The sequence below is a fragment of the Phalacrocorax aristotelis genome, chromosome 3 (genome assembly GCF_949628215.1).
Source record: "Phalacrocorax aristotelis chromosome 3, bGulAri2.1, whole genome shotgun sequence".
Classification (NCBI taxonomy): Eukaryota; Metazoa; Chordata; class Aves; order Suliformes; family Phalacrocoracidae; genus Phalacrocorax; species Phalacrocorax aristotelis.
In genome coordinates, this window is record NC_134278.1 from 61,974,246 (window position 1) to 61,999,490 (window position 25,245).

The following is a 25,245-nucleotide window of genomic DNA, read 5'->3' on the forward strand; positions in this document are numbered from 1 at the left end:
ATTCATATGTGGTTGCCACTGAACCAGATGGTATGTGGTGGTCTTTCTTCTGTGTTCATAGTCTGCTGTGCTAAATAAAAGAATTGTGTCTGCAAGTACAATATTTACTTTTTTTCCTCATAAATCAAAATCAGTTTTCAGTCCTGTTTACCCATAGGTTTTTGTAAAAACCTATCTGCTGATTAAATAGCAGAGTCAACTGCTATCTTTTCTGGGAATTTAACCAGAAGCCACATTTCCACCTCTTTTTGGCTAGCATATAGTTGCACATTAGTATCTCTCTAAATTCTCCCATGGTATAAAATGCCTTGAAAACCAAAACAGCCAGGGCTGAAAGGTGTGTGCTTTGATAACAGCTCATATGTTAATGCCTTTCAGGAGAATATGTACCTCTTCCTCATGGGCTCTAGGTGCGGAGTGTGGATCAACAGAACCATGTCTTTGAAGAGCTTAAAAGTGTTTCAGATGCAGAAAGAAGACGTGAGTGATGCATGGAGGAGGTGGTGGACTTGCTTCAGTGCTGCTGATAACTTTTATTGGCTTTAGGTGATTTATGTATTGGCTTTAGGTGATTTATGTATTGGCTTTAGGTGATTTATGTATTGGCTTTAGGTGATTTATGTATTGGCTTTAGGTGATTTATGTATTGGCTTTAGGTGATTTATGTAGCTGTGCTGGTGTGACTGAAGTATCCACGTCCTTTCAGTTTAGTACACTTTATTAAGTATCCCCTGCTTTTTAGTAAAACTGAGATGTTGGGGATTATCCCTGTTCAGAAGTAACTTTTACAGACATGAATAAGTGCTTCACTGCCCTGGCAAGTGTAGATAAGGGTTTTTTTTTTCTCTGGACAGTATGCTTTCTGCATTTTTAATAATGCCCTTTTAAAGGCAGAAGGAGACTCTGCTCTTACTTGAAATTCATTATCTATTACTGTGTTCTTTACACTTTTGCAGATGAAATTCTCAAAGAAATTTTGGTGTTTAAGGTCCAGGTCATTAATCATCTATTCTAGGTGCACATAACAGTGAAAGCATAGTGTGCCCTTCGTGGATCCCAGTGGTTTTGGAAAATTCCATGGGTTTTTGTAATACTGACATTACAGACCCAGTCTAGACATTCTCCCTTTATGGATAGACATGACACAACTGTGAGAGTCAATCATGGAGATTAGAATGGAAAACCACTACTTTACATTGCTTCTTTGTTAATTGCGTAGTTGTTAATGAATGTGCCCCAAACCTTTAAGTGACAAGTTTTGTTGGCCATGGAACACCAGGGGTGAAGAAAGGAAGATGGAAAGCAACTGAGTACATGGTAGGCAAAGAGTGAGGAAGATCAACGCAGAAAGAAACTTAATTCAGAATGATTATTCCTTAAAAGAAATATCAATGCATTCTTTGCCAAAGCAAATGCAGAACAGAAGAGTAGAGGAGGAGTAGGGGAGATGGACAGAGCTAGGGAGGAGTGGAGGGAACGGGACAGTGGCATTGACTGTGTAAAGGAAGAGTAAAATGTGATAGCAAAGGAAAGGTGACAGTAGCTAAGGCTGGTGAGAGAGTTCTCTGTATGTCACTGAGACTGGTACAGTATGACTGACCTCTCTGGGATCCAGTGTCTGCAGCCTGTTTGCTTGCTGGCTCTGTGGCCCTTCCACAAGCTCCCTGAAACCATTGCTTACAAATTCTCTACAGCTGCAGTTCTAGAAGTGAGTGACAGCAGTGATTCTGCTCTCTAACCATGTTACCATATTTCCCTCTGCCCGGCTCAAAATAAAAGGCTTTTGAAATGTTTCGGGGATTGCAGTTTTCCAGACACTCAACCACCTATCCTCAACCACCATAATGTTTACAAAGCAAAGCTTTTATTGCTTCCTCCCACGTAAAGGAAGCAGTGATGGGACAGAGATTCATCCCTAGATGACAGTTTTTTGATTCCAAACCAAACTTTCTAAAAAATACTTTTAAAACAAAAGAGGACACTTTCTTCTCTGCAGTTGTTACTGTGTTGGTTTAAAAACTTTTCTCAGATTATATTAAAGCAAAATCTGCCATTTTGTCCTGGCAATCTCTCAAGTTACAGACCATAAAAATGTAATGTGCTACTTTTATGTATAACAAGGCCAGGTTCTTTAATTTTATTTGCCTTCCTACTTAAATGTTGGATTCCCATATTCTTTTTTAATTGCACCTTTTTCTCAATTCTTGCTTCCTCTTTTGAGGGGAAGAATATGGGAGAGAGTGAGAGCGCGCAGTTAACGTTTTCTCCTGTTGTTTAAAAGACAGACAAAACCTTGAAGGCGGGTGTTAGTCTGACAGTGTGGTAGTAGCTAAAGCTTTGCGTCTGGTGCTGGCAGCAGGATGCTGGGGGGGTTCTAATGAAGTTATTGATAGTAAACCTTAGACTACATGTGCAGCTATGTGTCTTTATATAAATTTAAAAAAATATATAATCTTTACACAGCAGACTGCAGCATCCCAAACCTGAGCTACCTGTATGCAAAATAGATCAGGTAATATTAGTGACCTACCTGCTGCAGTGAGGTCCCATGTAGCAAGAAGAAAAGCAAATTAGTCCAAATTTGGGCTGCAGCAGGGAGATGACTTTCTGTACCTGGGCAATCTTTAAAGCTAGCTTGAATATTCATCTTCATCTGCAGAGTGTAACACCTCTTGCTGTGCCTAGTCAGGACTCCTGCTGCTGTTGGCCAGTATTAGTTACTTAACGTTGTTCCAGCTGAATATTCGTGCCATTTGTGGGGATAATATCCACATGACTGAATTCATTAAGGCTCGAGATAAAGCTTTGATTCAAAGCCTTAAACACTAAGCTGCAATTCCATGGTATAGTCTACGAGACTGGAGTTGACTGTCCCAGAATATTGTCAAATGTTTTACCTCTAAGCTTAACATTTTTGTGAAGGTTCTTTAAGTATTAAAGAGCAAAAAAAGGAGGGGGGAAGTGTTAGTATTTTGCAATAAAATATTTTTACTAAAATTTAAGCTAGTGGGACTAAGGTTAGTAAAGGAAAGGCTTGAATGTAATGAGTCAATAGAAGTTCCAATATCTTAGTTTATTATAGATGGACATAGTATATCAGGTAAGGACCTCGACCATGTTTTGCCTTGTGCATATATAAGAAATTTGAGAGCAGAACTGATTTGTAGTAGAGACACAGAGAGCATCTGGAGTATGCTGTGGTTTGGGATGCTATGAGATTTCCAGAGTATTGCTTGCAGGCAACAGAAGTTGCACTATTGTATCAAGTAGTATTACCATTTTGTAGTATTTCCTACCCAAAAGAACGTTCATATGCTTCAGTGAACATAATCTTTTCATGTTTTTGCTTGTTGGAATTGATTGTGTTCATGGAAGTGTAAAACTGAAAATCTGGAATACAATACTGTGATTTTTTTTTTTTTGTAACATATGGTGCCAAAATCTCAGGAGTTATTTGTGAGAACTTCAGTGAGGATTTACTGGTTTTAGTTGGGAAGTATTATAATGCTGCCACTTTGGAGTGGCTTTTATTTAGATTTTATTTTTACATTATTTTTGTTTTACAATGAAATTCCTGATATTTAAACATGCTTTAACTACACTGGAGCTCCATAAGGGAATATTAATAGTCAATTTAGTGTCACTGAAATGTGTTTTCATTACAAGGATGCCTTAGGTGGCATAAGTCCTATAGGTCATGTAGCTATTTGAAGATATGGGAATAAAGATCCTACAGATAGAGTAGGTGTGGCTTGTGTTTATTTTAAAGTGTATTTGTGGTTACACACCAGAGACATTCTAATGTTTGATCTTTGTAGCAGAGCCTTCTGGCAGTAATATATCATCACCCTGAAATAAAGTGTTCTAAAGCTGACTTTTTAAAAACAAATTAATCAATTTGTAATTTCCAAATAATAATATATAAGTTAAAAGGTTTTGCTCTCTTCACTGATTTTACTGTGCTTTGACATCTTGCATCTGACATGCTACCTACTTAGCTGTGCACATGCTCCTGTCTAGCTAATATTTCATATGGAAGATTTCAAAGGCCCAGAACAATTTACATGGAAGATAATACTGTTGATACCAATTTAACAGAAAATGTTGTTGATAATACATGTTAGCATGCTGTTAAAAAAAAAAAAAAGGCAAGTATGCAGCTCTGTAGTCATGTTCATTCTTGACAGCTGGGTTAATGGAGACTTACACCTTTCTATCAGTTGTAGTGCATCTAGGTGCATTTTTGCATTGATAGTGCCAGACTTCTTCCTCATTCTTGTATTATTTTCCTCCTTTCCCTGTCAATTCAAACATAGATTTGAACTCAAAAGTACCTATTTCTCTGCTAGACGTTGTGTTGAATAATCTAAGATTCCAGGCTTGCCTGCTTCAGAATTCTAGGCCAAAGTTTCATCGGGTCCAGTCTATAATTCCCTTTTTTCATGAATGCTATATACGTAATATTTCTGACACTGGTTAATATGGTCTATGATCATTTACACTTCACAAATCCAGACTATCTGAATTTCATTGCTACCCATTCCAGAAATTGCTTTCTTACTGTCTTTATTAAACTGTTCAGTGAAGAAAATTGTATAGTGAACTATGTATTTGTCAAAACCAACACAAATAGCTTTTATTTACCAAAGTGTTCACAGTCTTTAAAGAAATAAGCTTAAGAAATCAGGTGTATTTTAAAATGGGATGAGTTTTTGCCACACCACAACATAATTCAGGCATCATACTCAAAAGACTGACTCAGCAGCTTTTGCTGATGGGGGAGGAGGGGAAAAAAGGGAGAGACTTCGTGTGGGCATTTACGTAAAGTTATTGAAGTATTGCTTGAAAGCAATTTCTCCTCAAAAAACAATGACCATAAGTCATGTGTACATTCTCTCCTACCCATGCCTTCCTAAATACTTCTGAATAAGAAAGTCTGCATTATTGAAGTGCCTTCTCATTCAGGATTTTTGGCAAACTACCTTATTACATTCTACACTTGAATAGAATAGCCATCATCGGTGCATTATTGGCTTCTCTGGACTCTTTAATTACTCTACATGCGATGATAATGTGTATCTTCTTCCTAAAGAGTTTATGACCAAATCCAATACTTAATGAGGATAAAAGGAACCTTTCCCTGTATTTGAGTAGGCATTAGATCTTGCCCTAATATGCTGGGCAAAGACAATATGGTGCTTGTTTGATAACTTTAATACATTCAGTATCCAAAATAAACATGGGCATAGTTTCTGGTCAGTGTAAGACACTGTGGTCAGTCTAATGTGACATCCCACAGTTGCCTACCATGGTATGGACCAACATCTAGTATGTACTAGATACTAGGAAGTGGGAAAAAGTTTTCCTGCCTAAGAAAATTATAGGTATCACTTAAGGGCTATGCCTTCAGTTTGTAGTCTGTGGTCAATGGCAAAACTTCACTTTCTTAGAACAACCTAGGAGGAAGGAAGAGGTGGAGCAAAGAAAGTTTTCTATAAAACTGATATATATGTAACCATAAATATCTTGATTTTTTTATTTGTAAGAAAGAAATATATAATCACATCTACATTAAATAACTTGATAAGAAATTAAATACTCAGACCGAGTCTTGAGAATATTCATGTTCATGCACCAGTAATCAATTGCAAGCAACATAACTACTTGTGTGAGTGAAAACTGCTTGTGAAACCAACCTCCTGATTCCTGATCTGCATGTGTATCAATTTCAGTACAGTTGTATAGTATTATAGAGATAATGAGGACTTTCAAAACCATTCAGTGGTCATTTAAGATTACTTACTTTTCCTTTCTGTCCCACAGGTACTTTGTGTCTGCATGCTAACGACAATCCTAGGATGTATATTTGGCCTGAAGCCTAGCTGTTCAAAAGATGGTAACTAGTATACCTTTTATTTAGTAATATTTCTAAACAATTCATTTTTTGTTTTTCTTTCGGTAAATTAATTTTGATATTATCAGGATGCTACCCTTTCTTGCTGCAGGAAGAGGTTTGGATGCATTACTTGAAACAGTTTCAGTTAAAGGGGAATGAAAATACCAGGAAATAAACCTCAGGTGTACTCAGCACTTGTGTGTACTCACTTGGGAGGTAAACTGATCCTGGCACTCAGTGGCTGTCTGGTCTGGCAGCTTCCATGTATCCCAAGTCTCACTGTGGTGATGTCACATGGCTGGCTTTTCTCAGTTCACTATAAAAAAAACCCAACAATTTATATTTCATGTTGTCCTGGAACATTTGTTTTTCATCTTTTCCAGTCAATTATGGGGGGGAAAAAAGTTATTTTTTTTACTGGTTAGAATTGTAGTCTGAAAACGTTCCTTGTGGAACTCCTCTGGCTGTTTTCAGTCCTGAAAAATATGTGGTTTTTTAGTGATGAAGTTTCTTCAGGTAGAAGGTTATGAAAGGTATTTTAAGAAATCAAACTTCGCTTTGGGAACAACTATCTAGAATAATTCCAGAGCTGATCTGTTTAACAAACAGTCTTGCAATGATTTTTAACCAAAATTCAGATTATTAATTTACCACTAGAATCTGTTCAGGGTTTTTTCTCATTTTATTACAGCTTCTCCATATTGTCTCATTTTCCTAATATCACATACCTCAAAATTCTTGAGAAGAAGAGCCAAAGAAGTGAAGGATTCACCTCATTATTTTCTGGTGATTGCACAGGATGAAACAGACTGACCAGCTACTTAAGTGTTGTTAATGCTTCACATCACCAGTATTTTTTTCCCCCAGGCAACCCCAATCTAGCAGAAGAATGCTATGCCTTTTTTTTTTAAACATTAAAACTGAACAAAAATTAAGCCAGCGAGCGGTACGCTGAAGTTCCTATCTTCTGTGTCAGGTTTAGAACAGCCCTTCCTGTGTCTTGACACAGTACCTTAACCTTGGTACAGTGGGATGCGGAACTGGGGCTTCTTCGGTTCCTCTGATTTGTATGAAGACAGTAATTCAAACAGGGCATGAGCATGGGAGAGTTGCAAGCATAGCCAATACAGTCTAGATTCTAATTAATGTTTAATTATTTATAGAAAGTGGAACACTGTCAGATGGGAAAATGATGATCAGTGTTCTCTGCAAAAACATTTCACTGTTTAGGGGACTTGTATTGAAAACCTAGGTTCAGATTTCCTCTGATAGAGATCTGCCGTATTTCTGAATGATTGTACTTGTGTGCTCTGGTGATACAGAAGGGCAAGGACAGTCACAACTAGAATTGTAGTCTTTTGCTTCACTTGTTTCTGCCAATAATGAAATGCCATGTTCCTGCTGAAACAGAACAGAACCCTTTGTTCAATATGATGAAAAAATATTTTTGTTCAATAACAGAAAATAAAGATTTCCCTTTCTTTTGGCTGTCACTGTTTTTGCAGCCATCTGTAAGTTGTGGAAGGACCAGCTGTGTCCCACTTGTTTCTTTTGCACATTGACTGATTTGGGCTCAGCCACTGACATCTAACACTATCCAATATTACAGTGAAAACCTGCAAAGGTCGTTGCTTTGAAAGGACCTTTGGAAGCTGCCGTTGTGATAGAGATTGCGTCAAGCTTGGAAACTGCTGCTTAGATTACCAGGAAGCATGTATACAACCAGGTAAGGATGGAAAAAGCTATGGGGCAAACTCCCCTATTCTGTGATGTAGGACAACTTTGTATATGTGAGTACTGTTGTGGTTGGGTGGCTGTAACCCCTGACTTCTTTCAGATGGGCCGTGAGTGCAAAAGATGGGCTGCTGTACAGCAGGGTCATTCTGATACCAGCGGTTTCCCCCTCTTAGTGCTCCTGCTGTTGCAACCACGGGTGGAGTTGCAGTGGTGAGAGTAGTACTGGGGACTCCTGTGGAAACATCGGGGCTTTGGTGCAGCTGCTGTTGTACATAAACAAAGCTTGTCTTTCACTCAGCTGGACTACATAGAAGCTGAAGTAGTCGGTAGGCTGGCTTTCCCATAGCTCCTGTGGGGAAAGAGGCTGCAAGGGACTGTGCTGCTGCCCTCCCTCTTGGAAAGAGGAGGAACAACTGCAACTGGAGGTCTCAGCCAGCCTTTTGTTCTCTGTCTGGGGGTGAGAGAACAGTGACCTGCTTTGTCCCTAGCATCAGGGACAACTCCAGTGTTCTTAGGCAAGCCAGGAATAGGAGTGCATTCTGAAAATTGTATCTTTCTGTCAGCGCCCATGTGAGAAAGGAGGAGGACAGAGCTGCTCTGTGAAAGCTGCTGTCTCTCCCTACCCAGCTACCCAGGCCCTCTGCACTGTTACTCCCCAGCCTGAGTGTGAAGCAAGAGTCACGTGCTGGCCTTTGGGACAAGGTGGGGTGACAAAACAGATGGCACTGGTGGAGAATGATTGCGAAGTGGGAAGCAGTTCTCATGATTTGCCAGAAAGCAAAGGTCAGATAGGCAAAGGTATGAAAAGCACAACAGAGGCATTTTACAGAGAAAGATGTTAGTGCGGGTAGTAACACTAAGGACAGAACCCGACTGTTTTCTCTATTCTGGTTTTGTCTTAATGCTTCATATGCAGCATTCTTTTCAGTTAACTATTTTTCTTCTGATTCCTCTTTATGTGTATTTGCAAAATTTGTCAATGTAGTCTCACCCTGAAATTAAAAATTCCAATGTTGACTTTTAAAACCAAATGATTAAACTGAGCTCAGATCTCTGCATCAACTGACTATTATTGAAAGGTCCTCAAAATTGCATAAAGCTTTTTGCTTATAGAATAGTTGTATGGGATTTATTCCTTTGTTTCATTATACCACCCTCCCTTAGTTTAAAGCATTCTTTAAAAACAAACTAGAGACTCTGTCTTAGCAGTAAGAATGAGAATTCATTGTTAGGTGTTGGGGTTGGTTGTTTTTTTTTTTTTTAATTAATTAGCCTTAACATCCATGGAGAATCAAATTCTAGTTTCCAAATAGTGTCATGTAACTAGAGCCATAATAGATTCTTCTATCTCTCACAGAAGTGAAGATCTACTGATACTGGTGGAGGTACTGAAGTTCAGTATTCCTGAAAGTGAGATTAACATTCTGAGAATGCCTTTAGGGATTTCTAATTGCTAGTCATGTATGAAGGTCATGTACTGATTGTCCTCTACTCAGACATTTAGATTTGGCTTCCATGTTTAAGACCATCACTTAAGTATTCACTCTGTTGGTAAATTCATTCATGTTAATCCTCATTGACTGCAAAGAATCTGCTTGTGCTTACAACTGATAACAAAATGATCATCTTCAAATGATAGGATGTATTGGAATATTCCATTCAGAAAAATCAATATGGTTCAGGAAAAAAAGGTCTCTACTAAAAACAGCAATGAAGCTGAAGTCAGTAGGTCTTCCTGTGAGCTTATGTATATAGTCTCAAATAGTGACAGTTATGCCCATGCCTAAGATGTGCTGAAGGAGGCTGAAGTGCTTGATGGTGACTGGTAAAAGCCGTTGTGACTTCGGTGTAAGTCAGAATAAATTAGTGCTGCTCAGTGGAATGCTAGGCGTTCCAAACTCAGACTCAAGTTTGCGTTTTTTCTGGGGGAGTTGTTTGGGAGCTTCTTTATAGTATGCATCTACCAGATGAAATGCACATAAATTACTATACTTTAGGAGGTCTGTAAACAGATTTCTTTACGTTGACCTCTTCTATTTGTGATATTTATTACCATATGCTGCATAATTGTATTCAGATGGGTATGTGCTTGGATTCTTTAGCCATGGGTGTTTCTATTTTCCAAACTGCCAAAGCTTGCAATATTATGCATGCATGAGATCCCTCAGGACTGTTTTTCAGTGAGTACACATTTGAGACAGAACTTTTACACTGGTATTAATCATTGTGCTGTCGTCTTCTCTTGTCTGTTTTTTAGCGCATATATGGACCTGCAGTAAATTTAGGTGTGGAGAGAAGAGGCGACCAGAATACCATTGTTCCTGTTCTGATGATTGTATGGAAAATAAAGATTGCTGTGTCAATTATCATGCCGTTTGTAAAGGTAAATAACCTCAACAAATTCCTACAGTCTCTTATATATACCCATATTTGTATGAAAGGAGCAAGGACATAATATAATTTTAAAAGCATCTAATAAAATGAAAAAGCTTGCATTTATAAATAAGAATGTACTGTCTTAAAAAATAAAATTGCACTCATTTGTTTTAAGGAGAGGCAAGCTGGGTTGAAGAAGAGTGTGAGGACATTACTGAACCTCAGTGTCCAAAAGGGTGAGGATGTTGTATATTTGCATAGCTCTGCTCTTTGCTTACGTTTCATTTTTGAGATTATTTTCCCTACTGTGCCTTCCTGGGACCTGCTTGCTTTTCTTATCCACAGTGAGAGAAGCTGCCAGACTGAGAAGGACACCTGTTCATCCAGCATTTGGTAGCGCTTACTAACAGATCAGGTTGCTTTATCCCAGCAGTGCTCATGTATCCCAGCGCTTGCTTGACTTGCAAGATACGCCTATTCCTGAACCCTACTTTCTCACAGATGTGTGTGCTCTAGGCAGCTCTGCCTTGTGCCGGCCTCATTATTGTCCTGCGTATGCTCCAATACGCACTGTCCCAAATATTGTGACCCACCCAGAAATCTCAGACTCCCAAGACTGCCTCTCTCCCCAGTCACTTCTGAAGACCTTTCCACTTCCTTGCCTGTTCCAGCCCCAGAGCTGCAGAGTGGATCACTGTTGCAATTTCACCAGCAGTGGGACAGCATTATTATCAAGCTGTCTGAACTACTTTCTTTAAAAGGTGTAAAACGACGTGGGATCCTTTTATTTTTTGGCTCAGTTCCACATTGGGCCCGCTCCTGCAAGTTATGTGTACAGTGTGAGAGATGACTCATGTAGTTTATGGCATCAGCACTTGGGCTCGAATAGTACAGCAAAGTTCCCAGCCAGGAAAAAAGCCTGCATTTCTGGTAATGTTTCTGCTGTGGGATCTTCAAATTAACTTTAAAGCTAAGGTTGACTGCAAACCATGACTGCATTTATAAGTTATTAGTAGAAGTGACTTAAACATTCTTGACTGAAAAGTGTTCCACTGGAAAATAGCTTACTGAATGAGTTGAGTTCAGTTATATTCTTGTCTGAAAAGTGTCACAAAAATCGAACCTATTTTAATTTTGATGACTTTGAAATTATGGTGTGCTAGGGATATTTTTAGTAAAGCAAAAACACTTCCTTTTGTTATTATGTCATTACTTTTTTGACTTATGTTAAGATATTTAAATAGTGCTATATTTATTCATTGGAATTATAATATTGTCAAAATACATTTCCTTTTGGAATATTTTTATACCAAATAGGCACTTTTCATTCTGATTCAGAGTGATAACAAATGCTGACACTTCAGAACCTTCTTCAAGACAGAAGTTGGAGCTTCTCTCCATCTGGGAGTCCAAGTATCTGATAAGCTGCCATGTAGGAGCGTGGTAGCCAGGCAGTTCAGAAGTTAATGGCAAAAGCTTCCAGTTCTGAGGACAGGGACCATTCAGGACTGTAGGCTGGGAACCGACTCCTGGATGTTGACTTCCCTGATGCAAGACCAAGGAGTGGATAAACAAGCAAGAGCCTTGTGCACATCCACAGCCACAGTTAATGGTGTAAATGCTTTAGGGCAACTCCTGTTGGTTAACTTGGTTTTAGGGTTTTTTGTTTGTTTTTTTCCATTCAGCACATGAAAGGGATGCATAGTTACTCTATTAAAATTGTTTTAATCCTGGCAAAACCAAAAATGTTGCAATAAAACCCAATACAGGAAAGCGTGATGTGTGGTCAAAGCTGAATCAAACAGTGTTGACTGAGGCTCATCTCAGACTATTAGCGCACAAGGCTCTTCCAAAACTAACAACTCCGTAAACAATCCACTTCCTATGGTCGAGTAGGCAGGAGTACAGGTGACTTAGCTTGGTGCTCATTTTGAGGCCTCAAGATATCAATTCTGATTCTGTGCATATCAATAGAGGATGTTTTGTGGATTCAAATTGTTGGTTTTATTCTGTTTTGGTTTAAGTTGGGTTTACTCTTGTGGTGCAGTGTTCAATGAGGTGTTTAATCTGAGAAATCCCTCAATTTCAGTAAGACTGATCAAATGCTTAAAACTAAGTGCACATCTAAGTCTTTCCAAGACTAGGTTCTAAGTTTTTTAATAGGATTTTAAAGTTAATGGACTGTAAGATTCCAGGAATGATCTAGTCCTTCCCCCTGTTCTAGGAATGAAATGATACTCTGAGACTTCAAACCTACTTAAGCAGTTTATCCTAGTGCTTAGCTAGATGGTTTTCCTGATGTCTTATTACCTTTTTGCTCTACTCTAAGCCTGTCACCATTTGTTCTGTCTTCATTGAGCTGGAAGAGCAGCTGATTCCTTTCCTCTCTGCAGATGTCTCCTGTATATTTGAAGATTTCTATCATGCCTCCTGTTGAGGCATTTCATACATTTAGCGGTAAAGAAAGCTTCCTATGTTTTGTGGCTGTATATAGGCAGTAGTGTATGGTGGGGAGGAAAGGAAGTTTTCTGTGTAGTATGCTTAGCTTTTGAAGAGGACTTTCTTTTCTTTTTTTCTTTTTCCGTCTTTTTTTTCCTTTAATTGTGGTGTAACTTGCCTGTGGTGAGGCAGGTCAGCTTGGCAGTGTGATCCACAGTTCTGGGCTCTTGATCATGCAGACTGGTGAACCTGCTAGACCACAGCAAGCCTGTATTGCCTGCATTATGTTTCCATAGAAGCCAGTTTATAGGAGGGGATAATTACCACTGCATTTCCTTCAGTTTGGAGTCAGGATGTGACTGTGGCATACATATTTATCCAAGAGCTGTGAAACACCCTTGTCATACTGTTTGGACACAGCCAGAATGAATCACTGGCACAGCCAAAACTTGAGCGTCCCAGGCTTCTTTGCTCATGGTAGCACATTTTTGAAGTAGCAAGTGTAACCTTGGCTACTGACAGGAAGGTCATGGAAATTGCTGATACATCTCAGAACTGAGCTCAGGTCAGTTTGTCTGGGGATTTTACTGGAACTGTTCCAAAAAGAGTGTAGTTTCACATGATCTGTCATGGTTTGCTTCCCTGAGCACAGGGCAATTCACTATGTGAGTTTCAGCAGTATACAAGAAGTGAAATGGCCAGCCTTCCTAGTTGTGGCAATGGTCTGTTTTGCAAAGTTTAATTTTATATGTGCAAAGGGGGTCAGTAGCTGCATTTGCAGACAACCAAAACATGTACTTAACAGTTGGTTTACTTGTAAATGCCAAACCAGGAACAGTTGCGTAAAGTCCCTTTCTGAGTTGTTTTAAATATATTTTTTTAAGTTAGACTTGTTGGTAAGTAATATTCAACAGTCTTTGCCTGAAAGTTCATATTTTATTTCAGGAAACTTTGCAGTGTAGATTTTTAGACCTCTGTGTTGGAGGGATTCAATTTGTTGGAGGGGGGTGGGCGGAGAAGGTATTTGCAAAAGTTGCAGAGATTAGAATCTGTGGTGCAAAAAGTACTTGTAATACGGGCAAAGGTAATAATGAAGTTTCCCTACCCTTTCCTGCCAAAGGACTTTAGTCTTGGTCTGAAGATTATTCATTTCTTGTTCCCAGCTAACTGCCCCTACTAAGATTTCGAAAAGATTGTGTTAAATATACCACATAGATTAAAAACAGGCTACAAACACACATCTTACAAATATATCCTAGTGTTTTATCCTGTCTGGAGCGTAGAGTAGGCTATGCAATGGTTCTCACTAATGAAGTCCTTTTGGCTGAACTGTTGTCCAAACTGTTGATTAAAATTTTCTTAGGATAGACGTTTTTGTTGCCTGACTAATCTTCAGTTTAATATAGTCATGTTTTTTTGACTGAAATAAAGCTTATAAATGTTTCACTTGTAAATGGCAGTTTGGATTTTTTTGTGGGGTGCCTCACTAAAGAAATTGACAACACTTTATAAATATTGATCTTTGATAGTCACTGTTTTATTTTGGGAAACTAAAGTACAACAAAGATTAAAAAAAACATTTTCGTTTTACAATTTGTAAACATAAAAAGGAAAAGTTAGGTTGCAATTGTAATGTAAAATATATTTGATTCTTTTATGTGAATCTGTATTTTCAGTGGTTGTTGCTACACTGCAGTGATCTCTTGCAGGCTCACATGTCATACGTATAGGTCAAACATAGGCTATTTTTTCTTCAAGGAAGAAGTTGCTGATGACTATTCCCATCTGTGATGCAATGGTTTAAGTACTTAGAGTTGGAGAGAAATTGTTTGAACAGTGTTGAAGCTGGGAAGAAGTCCAGGCTGGAAAACATAAGTCCTGTGGAGACTTGATGGGAGAATTTATTTTTGTTGGTTCTAGTGAAATCAGGTTCTGAATTTATCTGTCTGGTTCCAGGCTGAAATGTTGTTTCAGTGTTCCAGTCATAGGGCCACATTTTTTCAGTTTGGAGACTGATAGTACTTGTGGTACAAAAGGGATAGTGGTTCAGTTCTTGGTTAAATGATCTTTATAAGATGGAAAGAAAAATGTGTGTTATATTTGCTGATTTAACATATCCTGTACACTAGACTTTCTTACATTTTTGTGCACTGTGCGTGTAAAAAGATAAATTCCCTTTTTTTCAGCTGTACTACAAGTTGTTCAGGAGCAAAGTGAATAAAGGAAAGCCATGGCTTCACATTGCCTTTTCTCCTTCCCTGCTCTTACCTCTGAGTGGGAGGAGGGGGGTTGGAGGGGCTGAGTGTTGCTGCAGTGGGACTGATTTCAAGATAAGAGGTACTGAACCCACCAGATGGATTATTTTAGCATCTTGGCTTGTACTTTATTTTCTGGGGTTTTGTGAAATCAGCTTTGTTATGATTTCCCTGTGCATGCCCTGCTACAATCCTCAGACTATTTGGGCAGCGTTGCTATGCCAGCCTACGAGCAGAGGGACCGGACGAGTGGTCTGTTCACCACTGTACCAGCCTGCGAACCTTCCTGCTTAGGAGGACTTTCTTCCTCAGCCTGGTTTATAGTCCCATAATGAACATATGGGGGGAACTTTCTTGAAATAAGTGTTAGGAAATTATTTCTCAGTCTGTCTTTTAATACTTCAATTTCCGTTTGTTCAGATTTACCAAGTCTCCAGTGTTACTATTTTCATTGGATGGCTTCAGAGCAGAGTATTTGCAGACTTGGGGTGGACTTCTACCTGTTATTAGCAAATTACGTGAGTAGTTTCTTTGTCTAAGCAATATCATGATGTCTTATCTGAAAAATCCACAGAGTTTGTTTTTTCTGCAGATGCAGCTATGCTTACTCTTTTGAATCCTCACTCTTCCATGGAAATTTAAGCTGTTGCCCTATATAGCAACTGTGGACAGAGAACTTGAGGTGTGGAAGGGCAAGGAGAGGGAGGGTGTGAGGAAAGGACCCCTTGGATATTCAGTGAAACCTCAAAAATTATTAAGTAGCCCTTGCTGTATTTAGGACATGGGCACTTTTTGCTGTGAGCTTACTTTATTTCTTTAAAAGTGGAGAAAACATGCTTTTTACTCTGTATTGCATATTGTCTCATATTTAGGTGGAATGGCTTTGGAAAATGGAAAGCAAGGTAGAAAGCATTTCATTATACTTGAAAAAGAAGGTAGAGAAGGAGGAGATTAGGAACAGATCATATAGAAGGGCTGGTAGAAACGTGATGAATCTGAATAAAAACTTCATTTAACAAACATTTTCAGAAGAAATGAGAGCCTTATAAGTACATATTTTAATGTAGATTTTGTAGTGTCTTACTTAACTTTGTAGTGCCTAAGTAACTTTAGTTACTTTTCCTGTTTCTATTTTAGCTGTGGTCTGTAAAGAACCGATGGCATTTCTTGTCTGAAAAATATGCCAATCTTCTTGTCGTTCATAAATTACTACCTGGGGTGGCTGGTTTCAGTTTGACTGAAAATAACTCAGTAAAAATACTTGCTTTTTTATACAGCGGTTGTTACAACTTGATCTGTTCCAGAGAATAACAATTCACAGATGCATTTGAGGTTTTAGGTTGGTTTTTTTTTTCTCCATGTTAGAATAAAACAAGACATTTGAAACAATTTCATAACATGCAGTTACGAAAATTTTCAATTGAAGAAGACTTCTTGGGTATTGAGGGGAGAGGTCGACTATTACAGATTGTTATAGCTCTGGCTGAGATACAACATGATGGTGCCACAAAGCATCGGTAGGACTGCCAGGCTGCGACATCCACTTTCACGTGTAAAGTTTCTTCATTCTTTGGTCTGGATAGGCTACAGTGCAACTCCTCTCATTGTCTTCTAGTAAACTTGTATTTCTGTTTCCATTGAAGCCATGATAAATTCTGACCACTAAGAAATACAAGTCTCATCAAAGGCACTTCACTTCTCCAGTTCTGTGGAGTTTTTGATGGTCAAAACTTAGGTTTTTGAAGGGTTCTGAAAACAGACTGTCTAATAATACATGTTTTGCACAGAATAAAATAAGGAACAGTCTGGGGAAAAATACTATTTCTGCATTATGTCTACAGTTCTATATTACTCTGGAACCTGTAATCTTGTAATTAGGAACCTTGTAATCTGTTTTTATCTAGGAATCTTGTAAAAAAGGAAGCTTGTAATCTGATAGAAGACTTTTATGATATACCACAATATATCTAGCTTTCTTTTGTTACAAAACCTTGCTTTCTAGTATTTTTTTTCCCCTTATAGTAAAATGGTGGGTGAAAAGCTGAGATAAGGCAAATTTTCTTCAGTAAGAGAAAAGTAGTCTCATGAATGAATGAAAATAGGTGGGTGTAGATCACATGACACTGAGGGGCTGTGGCTTCAAATTTCCATGTGCTTTGGGTCCCCCGTGTCTGTAGGCACTGAAAATGATGGAAGCAATCACACTGTAAAAATATTTCTATGCGTTATTAGATACTGCTACAATACTTTACTGTGCAGGAAGAGGTAATGAAATCTATCCCTCTTTGGTGGATGAGTAACAATAACAGATGAATTGCTGGACTATTGCTGAAAAACTATATTGAATCCTTTTGTAGTTCATAGTTAGCCATTTTACAGGACTAGTAAATGCTCAAAAAGAGACACGGTTTATGAATGTCAGCATTTACAAAGCAGTGAAGAGTTATTTACATTAAGTGACTTATCGGACTGCCCAGTTCTTTATTGGATTAGAACTGTGCAGCCTTCTGTTTGATAAAAATATTTCAATTATCTAGTCCTGTTAGTTCAGCCATGCCTACAATGAGATTCTGATGTCTCCTTGGAGAGATCTGTTAGACTAGATTCCTGTAAGACAATATCAGTATTTCACTTTCAGTAAATTTTATTATACGCACACTCTGCTACCTGCTGAAAGGTGGGCAATTCAGCATGGAGCTGAGGGTTCTCGGTGAACCCAGGCATAGCTGTAATGTGTGCATATGGGGTTCAGAGAAGATATTTTCACATACTTTTATGCTGTGATAACATAATTTTAAAATAAACCCTCCTTTTGTCTTCAGTTGTCTTTAACTAAGACAGTAAGCCAAAAAGAAGGAAAATGAATCTTATGGAAAGTCCCAGCAAAACCCCCTAGGATTTTGGACAAAACAAGGTTTAAGTGTAGTTTTCTCTTACCTTAAAAACAAAACCAAGCCACCCCAACCTCCCTCCCCACCACCCCGACCAAAATACTACGATTTGGGAAAACAGCCTCAGCAACAGATTTGGAAATTGTTGAAATGCATCAAGTGTCCCTGGGGAGATTATTCCAATGGGTGACTGTCCTCACTGTGAAAAATTTCCCTCTGGTGTCCAGTCGGAACCTCCCCTAAAGCAACTTCTGTCCATCCCCCCCATGTCCTCTCCATGTGACTGTGTAAAAAGGGAGTCTCCATCCTCTTTGTAGCTACCCCTTAAGTACTGGTACATGGTGATGAGATCCCCCCTAAGCCTCCTTTTCTCAAGGCTGAACAAATCCCGTTCTCCCAGTCTAAAGGTTGGACTAGATGATCCCTGAGGTCCCTTCCAACCTGTGATTCTGTGGTTCTGTGAAGTGTGTGGCAGTACCAAAAAGGGTACACATGGTGATTTGTTACTACAGAATGCAAATGGGGGAGAGGATGTCTATGTAACTCTAAAGGATTTCTTTTTCCAGCTTGGTGGCTTCTTATCCCAGTTAGCTCAAACTTATTATTTCAGCTGAGATCTAATCCAAAGCCCCAATCCTATTAGTTCAAAGTGACACAACATTTTTTATATTATCAAACCTTTAATTTATTTTTTATTTTATATATAATGACCCAGAGGGCTAGTGAAGGCGGCCAGTGGTCTTCTTTCTATAGGAACATTAGTTTGAGCTGTTTAGCATCAGTTGAAGTGGTTTTATCACAAAGTATTTTTGAAGTTGTTAAGGCTTTTTTTTTTTCTTCTTAACTGCCCCCTACCCACCAAAGATTTAGGCACCTAACTTAAGTAAGCTTTGCTTAAGTGCTTTGGCCTGGCTAAAGACTCTGCATACTGACAAATACTGTACACTAGTCTCCTTAGAAACCTATGATTTTTATATCAAGATGAATAAAACTTTGAGATTCATCCTAGAATAAGAGTTGTTTTTTTTTTTTTTTTAAATAAAAAGGAGAATGCAAACTGAATAGTGATGTGACAGGTGATTGAAAGCACCAGAGCACCATTGTGCCAGTGGCAGCTTCATCTCTGGAGGTGCCCAGGGTGAAGTAGCTAGTTGGTCTCAAGCTGCAGACTGCACTTACCATGCACCAGGGCTACTTTGGGGTGTGCGATTTCTTTGATTATTCATACTTATTTATGCATGCTTTTCATAAGGACTGTAGGTTTTGCTCGTGTGACCACTGAAGTCAGTCATTAGGAATACATAAAACTTATATAACTATTGTATAGCTATTTAGTCAGAATATAAATGAATGTGGGAAGAAGAATAAAGTATTAAGTTCAGAATTTAAAGAATTAAAACTTTACAGTAATCTCTTATGTTGTTGGTTTTGTGTTGTTTGAGGTGGGTTTTTTGTCTGATTTTTTTTAAAATATGTATATATCTCCATGAGACAAACTTGTAAAGTTTGTATTTCTGTAATTCTGCTGATTTTTCTTTCTTCTGTCTAGAGAAATGTGGAACATACACTTCCAGTATGAGACCAGTGTATCCCTCAAAAACCTTTCCCAATCATTACTCCATCGTTACAGTAAGAATTCCTGTATATTATGTGTTTCCACTACTGAAGAGACTGTTCATTATCAAGTTGTCTTCATAGGAATAGTACATTTTTGATTGATTTTTAACATAATAGGTTTTCTATTCAGAATATAAAAATGTATATATTACACTCTTTATCTGATTTAGATTAACAGTCATTATATAACACTACAGTTAAATGGTCAGATTTAAGTAATCCAGTCCTTCCAAGACTAGCTGCAACAACTCCCATATAGGTGGAAGGTCACATCCCTTTACAACTCTTCATTTGGATAAATATTTCCATTAAATTGCAGCACGCTCTCTCTTGGAGTGAGAGCAGCCTGACTCTTAAACTGCCAGCCTTGTTCCACTTCTTTAAGTATCTTGACATGGTGCAAGGAAGAGTGTGAAATGAAAGGAAAGATTTGAACATAACATTAGTGTTGACTCTGTGATGGACTGTACCCAAACCTGGATAGGAATGGCGCAAAGCTGATCTTGTAAATTTATCAACACCTGCGTATAGCAGGAAAAAGAAGAACGGAGGTTTTCAACACCAAACGCAGGGTCGGAATACAGCAGGTCCTTCTTAGTTTCATCATGTCAGAACTAAAATTCAGTCAAAGGCTTGAGGGTCTGCACCTTCTTTCTTATCTTCCCAGTTTGTCAGGACTGTTTTTTGGTAAGTGAGACATACAGGTTTGGGAATAAGATATTTAACTGTGTAATCCTCACAAAAATCCATGATTGCATATGCAGCTAAGAGGCATTAATCATGCCCTGCAACCAGGTGAGAGGGTCCCTAAATGCAGTGTAGAGCTTTGTCTCAGCTCCCTATTCTTGTGAAAAGTAGCAAGCAAGGTGTGTATCAGGGTCCTAATGGTGGTGGTGTTATATCCTTCAAGGTAAAAAGGAGCTAGTCTGCTTGAAGGCAGAGCACAAAGTCTGTTAAAACTACCTAACAGTGTCTCTTGGTTTGATCCCAGCACAAGTTGCTTGCCTATGTTTTTTTTAATCTCACTGAGAAGCAGTTAAGAATTGGAAGGTAGGGCTTGGTAGCAGTGGTAGGTGATGCTGTTGAATTTGGGTCTTGAGGTACTGGTGGAGTAGATGTAAGATATAGATTATTCACTGGACATATTTGTCTAACAGACATCTGTCTAGGTAGCTGGAAAGATCTTTTTCTTGATGATGTTGAGAGTATACCTTGTCACAATTACAGGGGCTGTATCCTGAGTCTCATGGTATAATTGATAACAAGATGTATGATCCCAAAAGAAATGCATCCTTCGCCCTTAAAAGTGAAGAGAAGTTTAATCCACAGTGGTATCAAGGACAGCCTGTAAGTATTAATATACTGCTGAGAATGTACAATCAGTCTGTTGTTTTGTTACTTAATATCACTTGGATGCATAGTGGTGTTGAAAGAGTACAGAGGGTACTTCTAAGTCAGCCAAGAAGCATTACTCAGCATGACTGCAATATGAGAGCTGTAAAATGACAAATGAAACAAAGTGTAACAGATTTTGTTGAACTTAAATGGAATTTTCTCTAAGGAGAAAACTAGTTTAAAATAACTAATAGAGATACCAGATTTTGTTCTGGTTTTGAACTGAAGTGGGCTTGCAGTTAACTTCTCTGAGGAAATCAACAGAGCAGTCAGTTTTAGTAATGAGCAGTAGTAAAAGTTTACACTCTGCCCAAATTGCTACTAAGACTGAAGATGCAGTTTTTAAAGAAGGGGCCTCAGTTCAGTCATACAGTTATGGCAAATCTGCCGAGACTACCATCAAAATCAAGTGACATGGGAAAGTCTGGGTGAGTGCTAGCCTGAAGAAAGCAAGGGAACAGATGCAACTACTTAGTAACGTGGGGAAGGCTGATTTTTTGGTTGGTTGGTTTTGTTTTGTTGTTGAGGGAAGAAAGTACAAGTGCAGGCTTTGTGGGCCACTGAGAAGAAAGCGGTGTACGAGTCACGCAGGAAAACATGCAGAAGGCAGACAGAAACCTGCAAATCATGATATCAGCAGTAAAATCAGAAGGGTTGACCAAAGTCTTGCTCCTGTATTTCAGAGTATGTGGGTTGGAGGTCCTCAGAACATTCCCACCTCTTCTTGCTTCAGTGTTCTTGAGACATTTCCCCTTCCTGTTGTTCAGCCATGGTTTTGGGTATTTTCCTCACTGGGCAAATGAACCCGCTTTTCAGGATGAGAATTCTACCATTGCATTACTGCTCCATTCATGGGAGCTAATGGTTTCTACTTTTGTCCTGCCCCCCCTGCCCCACAGTATAGCAGCAGAAGGGATGCGAGTGTTTGCCAAAAGGAGTCAGGCTGCAGTGTGTATCTGGACTGCAGATAGCGATGGCATGCAAGATTGTCTGGAGCGCTCCACTTACGTTTTTAGTTTTTGATCTTGCTGAAGGGTGCAGAGCCAGTGGGGTGGTAGTGGATCTGGCAGTTACTCAGCTAATGCAGTGACCTGCACTAATGATGGCAACTGTTCTCCTGCAGATTTGGGTAACAGCTATGTACCAAGGTCTAAAAGCGGGTACATTCTTTTGGCCTGGATCAGATGTAGCAGTTAATGGAACCTTTCCAAACCTGTATGAAAACTACAATAGGTATGTAAACTCCTGTGTCTTGGATGAGTATTTTACTTTAACTGTTGCAATGGGACAGATGCCAGAGAAAGCATACATTTTTTCCTGCTTTTCTAAATAGTTGTACACAACATGAAAAAAAAGATAGGATCCAATTAACTTTGTTTCAGGTTAATGTAGATTCTTTGTATGATCATTTTGTCATTGGGCAGCAAATGTTTTACAGGAAAGATGTAGAAAAAATCAGCTTTAAGAGCAGCCAGCTTTGAAGCTATAGTGCTTTTCTGTTTCTGTTTATAAGTCTTTCGTGGGTGTGTTTAGAGTCATTCAATCCAAACTTCTCATACAGTGAATAGATCGGGTCTTGATGTGATATTGTCCATGAAAACTAATGTTTTACTATTGACTGTAGCAAATTGTTCCAATGTAAAATTATTTTCCTTGCAAATTTTGAAAATATTTCACACTGAGGTAGTCATATTTTAGTCAGTGATTGCTCTGCATGTAGTTAAGCATTTTCTGCCTAATGAAAATTCTACATAAATATGTTTGTCACCACTTTACTAAATAATCTCAAATCTCACACAAGAAAACAGGCTTTTCAATTCTGTCTTCTTAGGATCATTTCTATTCCTACAACCTTCATATAGCATGGAAATTCTGATTATTGACTTACTACGTATGTGGTTTTTCCTAGGAACTTGTACATTGTTACTTGAACTTGTGTTAAATAGCTGAATTACTAACTTCATGTGTTCCTCATGTTGTTACAGGTCAACATACTTATTGTTGGTCTACTTCAGTAATTGATATAGAACATCTACTTTGCAAAATAGTATGAGAACTTGTATTCAAACTGTTTAAAAATTTAAAACAAAACACTCCCAAAGTAAAACTTTTTGAAAACACAGTACAGGAATGGAAACCTGCACGTGATTTGGCACCTTCAAGCCAGTTATCCTCTTTGTATAATAAACACAAGCAATACTGGGAGCTTTATTCTAATCGAGTTGCAGTCAATGGGGACAATATTCAAGGGAACTTTAGATCAGGCCATTAACTCCTGTAGAGTCACAGACAATTAGCATAGATAAACTTGCATCTTGCTAGGTAGCCATTAATGGCATCCAGCTGAATTCAATTTTCTCTGCTAAAGTACATTGATTTTTGTAATGTGTGACTAGATTTTTTTAGCTTTTGGAAATACATGATGATGTTGTACTGTTCTGATACAGCTCAATCCCCTTTGAAGAAAGGGTGGTAACTGTTCTTCGCTGGCTGCAGCTACCTGAAGATGAAAGGTAGGTATGCTATTGCAAGTGCAAGTTCCTGCTTGAGTGGTATTGCAATGAATTATTTTGTAATATATTATTTCTATTTTAAACAATATCTTATGCATTATTCTAACAATGTTAAAATACTATTTAATGAAAGCCTGTTTCTAGGAGTGAAACTTTTTATTAAATTATATTTCTCTATTTCCCTTTAATGTGTCCTTTCTCTGAATGATAGTGTTGTTTCCAATATTTGATATTTGTTGTTGAAATACAATTTCTTCAAACTGTCTCTACATGTATGTAAAATATTACATTTTTGGTACTGTTTGATATAGACCACACTTTTACACTCTGTATTTAGAAGAACCAGATTCCTCAGGACATAAGTTTGGACCAGTAAGCAGCGGAGTAAGTAGTTTTGTAGTTTCTTCTTTTTTTTTTTCAATTTGAATCTTTGCTCTGACTCTATAGTAAACTTCTATAATTCATGTTAGATTAATCAAATATGTTCAGTATGCTTATTAGGAAAAACAATTGTGAGCAGACAGCCCATCCATAATTAACATTGATACAAAGCATGTAATAAACAGCCTATTTAGTAAGTCTAATTTTTATTTTCTGTATTTCAATAACTTTTACATTGTCGAAGCATGTTTGGGTAAGTCTTGCATGTTGTTTTATCTGCTCCTACTAATTCTTTATGTTGAAGTTTAAGGTTTAAGGAATTCCTTTAAGGCGGGGGGGAGAGAGACAGAAAGTTTATTTACTTTCAGTTTAGCAAGAAAATAAATTCTTATAGCAATGGTCCAAGTTTTAGTGGTTAAGTATTCATGTTATAATTGTCATTAATTTTTCCCCAGTCTCTGTGCGAAGTTTAGATTAATAGTGGCCTTATCTCTCTGCAGTTAGGTGAAAAAGGATGTTCACCCCATCAGTCTGTGGTGTACCTATTGTATAAATCAGAAGTCTTTGGGACTGCTACTGTTTTCAAAAGTACTAAATAGCTTTACATTTTAGCAAACCAAAGTGAAGAGTGCAAAAGAAAAAGCTTTTGGAAATTCAGGAACATTGTAAAATTCTCTCATCTTCAATGGCCAGGAAGTTTGGGCATCTTAACTAGGTTTTTAACCTCAGTGGTGACAACAGGAAAAAGCTCTTGCCAATTTCTTTTAAGGTATGAGCAGTTAGTGTTCCTGTAAGGAACTGTAGATGAATGTAAGTCCCCAGTGAAGTAGTAGACAACTAATTGGAACTGCAGTATGGGGAACATTTTTAAATTGGTTGTCACAGAATGGTAGGGGTTGGAAGGGACCTCTGGAGATCATGCTGTCTGACCCCCTGCTTGAGCAGGCACACCTAGAGCAGGGGGCACAGGAACGCATCCAGGCAGGTTTTGAATGTGTCCAGGGAAGGAGACTCTACAGCCTCCCTGGGCAGCCTGTGCCACTGCTCTGTCACCCTCACAGTAAATTGGTTTTTCCTCATGTTCCTGTGTTCCAACTTGTGCCCATTGCCCCTTGTCCTGTCATTGGGCACCACTGAAGAGAGTCCAGCCCCATCCTCTTGACACCCACCCTTCAGATATTTATCCTTTCTTTGGTTAATAAGTGGATCTGAAGTTCTGTATGCCACAAATGTTCTGGTGAGAAAGACCTTGAGGGTTTGTCCATAGTATCCCCAGAAGCATCTCATCTCTGTTCACACAAAGCAAGACAGCTTATTATAGTTCAATGAGGTACTAGAATGACTTGATTTAAAAATACTTTTTTTGCTTTCTTTACTTAGCAAGTATTCAAAAGCAGCCCCAATGGTGGTGCCTATACAAGTGAGCTTGAATGCCAGACCCCTGATCATGAACAGTGCTAGTTTGGTGGCTTGTTCTTTGGATCTTTCTGTTCCTTTAAACTAGTTTGCTCTGAGGCTAATATCTAGTCATAATTTCAAGGGTAATTTGCTCCAGGGTCTTTCCCAACAGGGATCTTGGGGAAGAGTGCCACAGGCTTGGCTTCCTCGGTTCTCTTCAGTCCTCTGGTATTCTTTCATTAGCATCTGCACACTCAAGCATTCCCTCTTGTCCTCAGTTGTGCCCCTGGTAATGCACCAAACATTCTCAATTTTATACTTTAAAACACACTAAACATCTTCAATTT

The 25,245-nt window shown here is 38.5% G+C and overlaps 1 protein-coding gene across 2 annotated transcripts in view; it reads left to right on the forward strand.

Moving 5' to 3' along the window:
• The window catches only part of ENPP1 (ectonucleotide pyrophosphatase/phosphodiesterase 1), a 57,475-nt gene that overhangs the window by 9,255 nt on the left and 22,975 nt on the right, over positions 1-25,245 (forward strand). For both annotated transcript variants that reach the window (XM_075087645.1, XM_075087646.1), the window contains exons 2-11: positions 5,824-5,896; positions 7,506-7,622; positions 9,891-10,016; positions 10,185-10,245; positions 15,124-15,221; positions 19,144-19,223; positions 20,439-20,558; positions 21,730-21,839; positions 23,054-23,119; positions 23,431-23,503. In XM_075087645.1, coding sequence (XP_074943746.1) covers positions 5,824-5,896; positions 7,506-7,622; positions 9,891-10,016; positions 10,185-10,245; positions 15,124-15,221; positions 19,144-19,223; positions 20,439-20,558; positions 21,730-21,839; positions 23,054-23,119; positions 23,431-23,503 — 924 coding nt within the window. The remainder of the gene's footprint in view (positions 1-5,823; positions 5,897-7,505; positions 7,623-9,890; positions 10,017-10,184; positions 10,246-15,123; positions 15,222-19,143; positions 19,224-20,438; positions 20,559-21,729; positions 21,840-23,053; positions 23,120-23,430; positions 23,504-25,245) is intronic.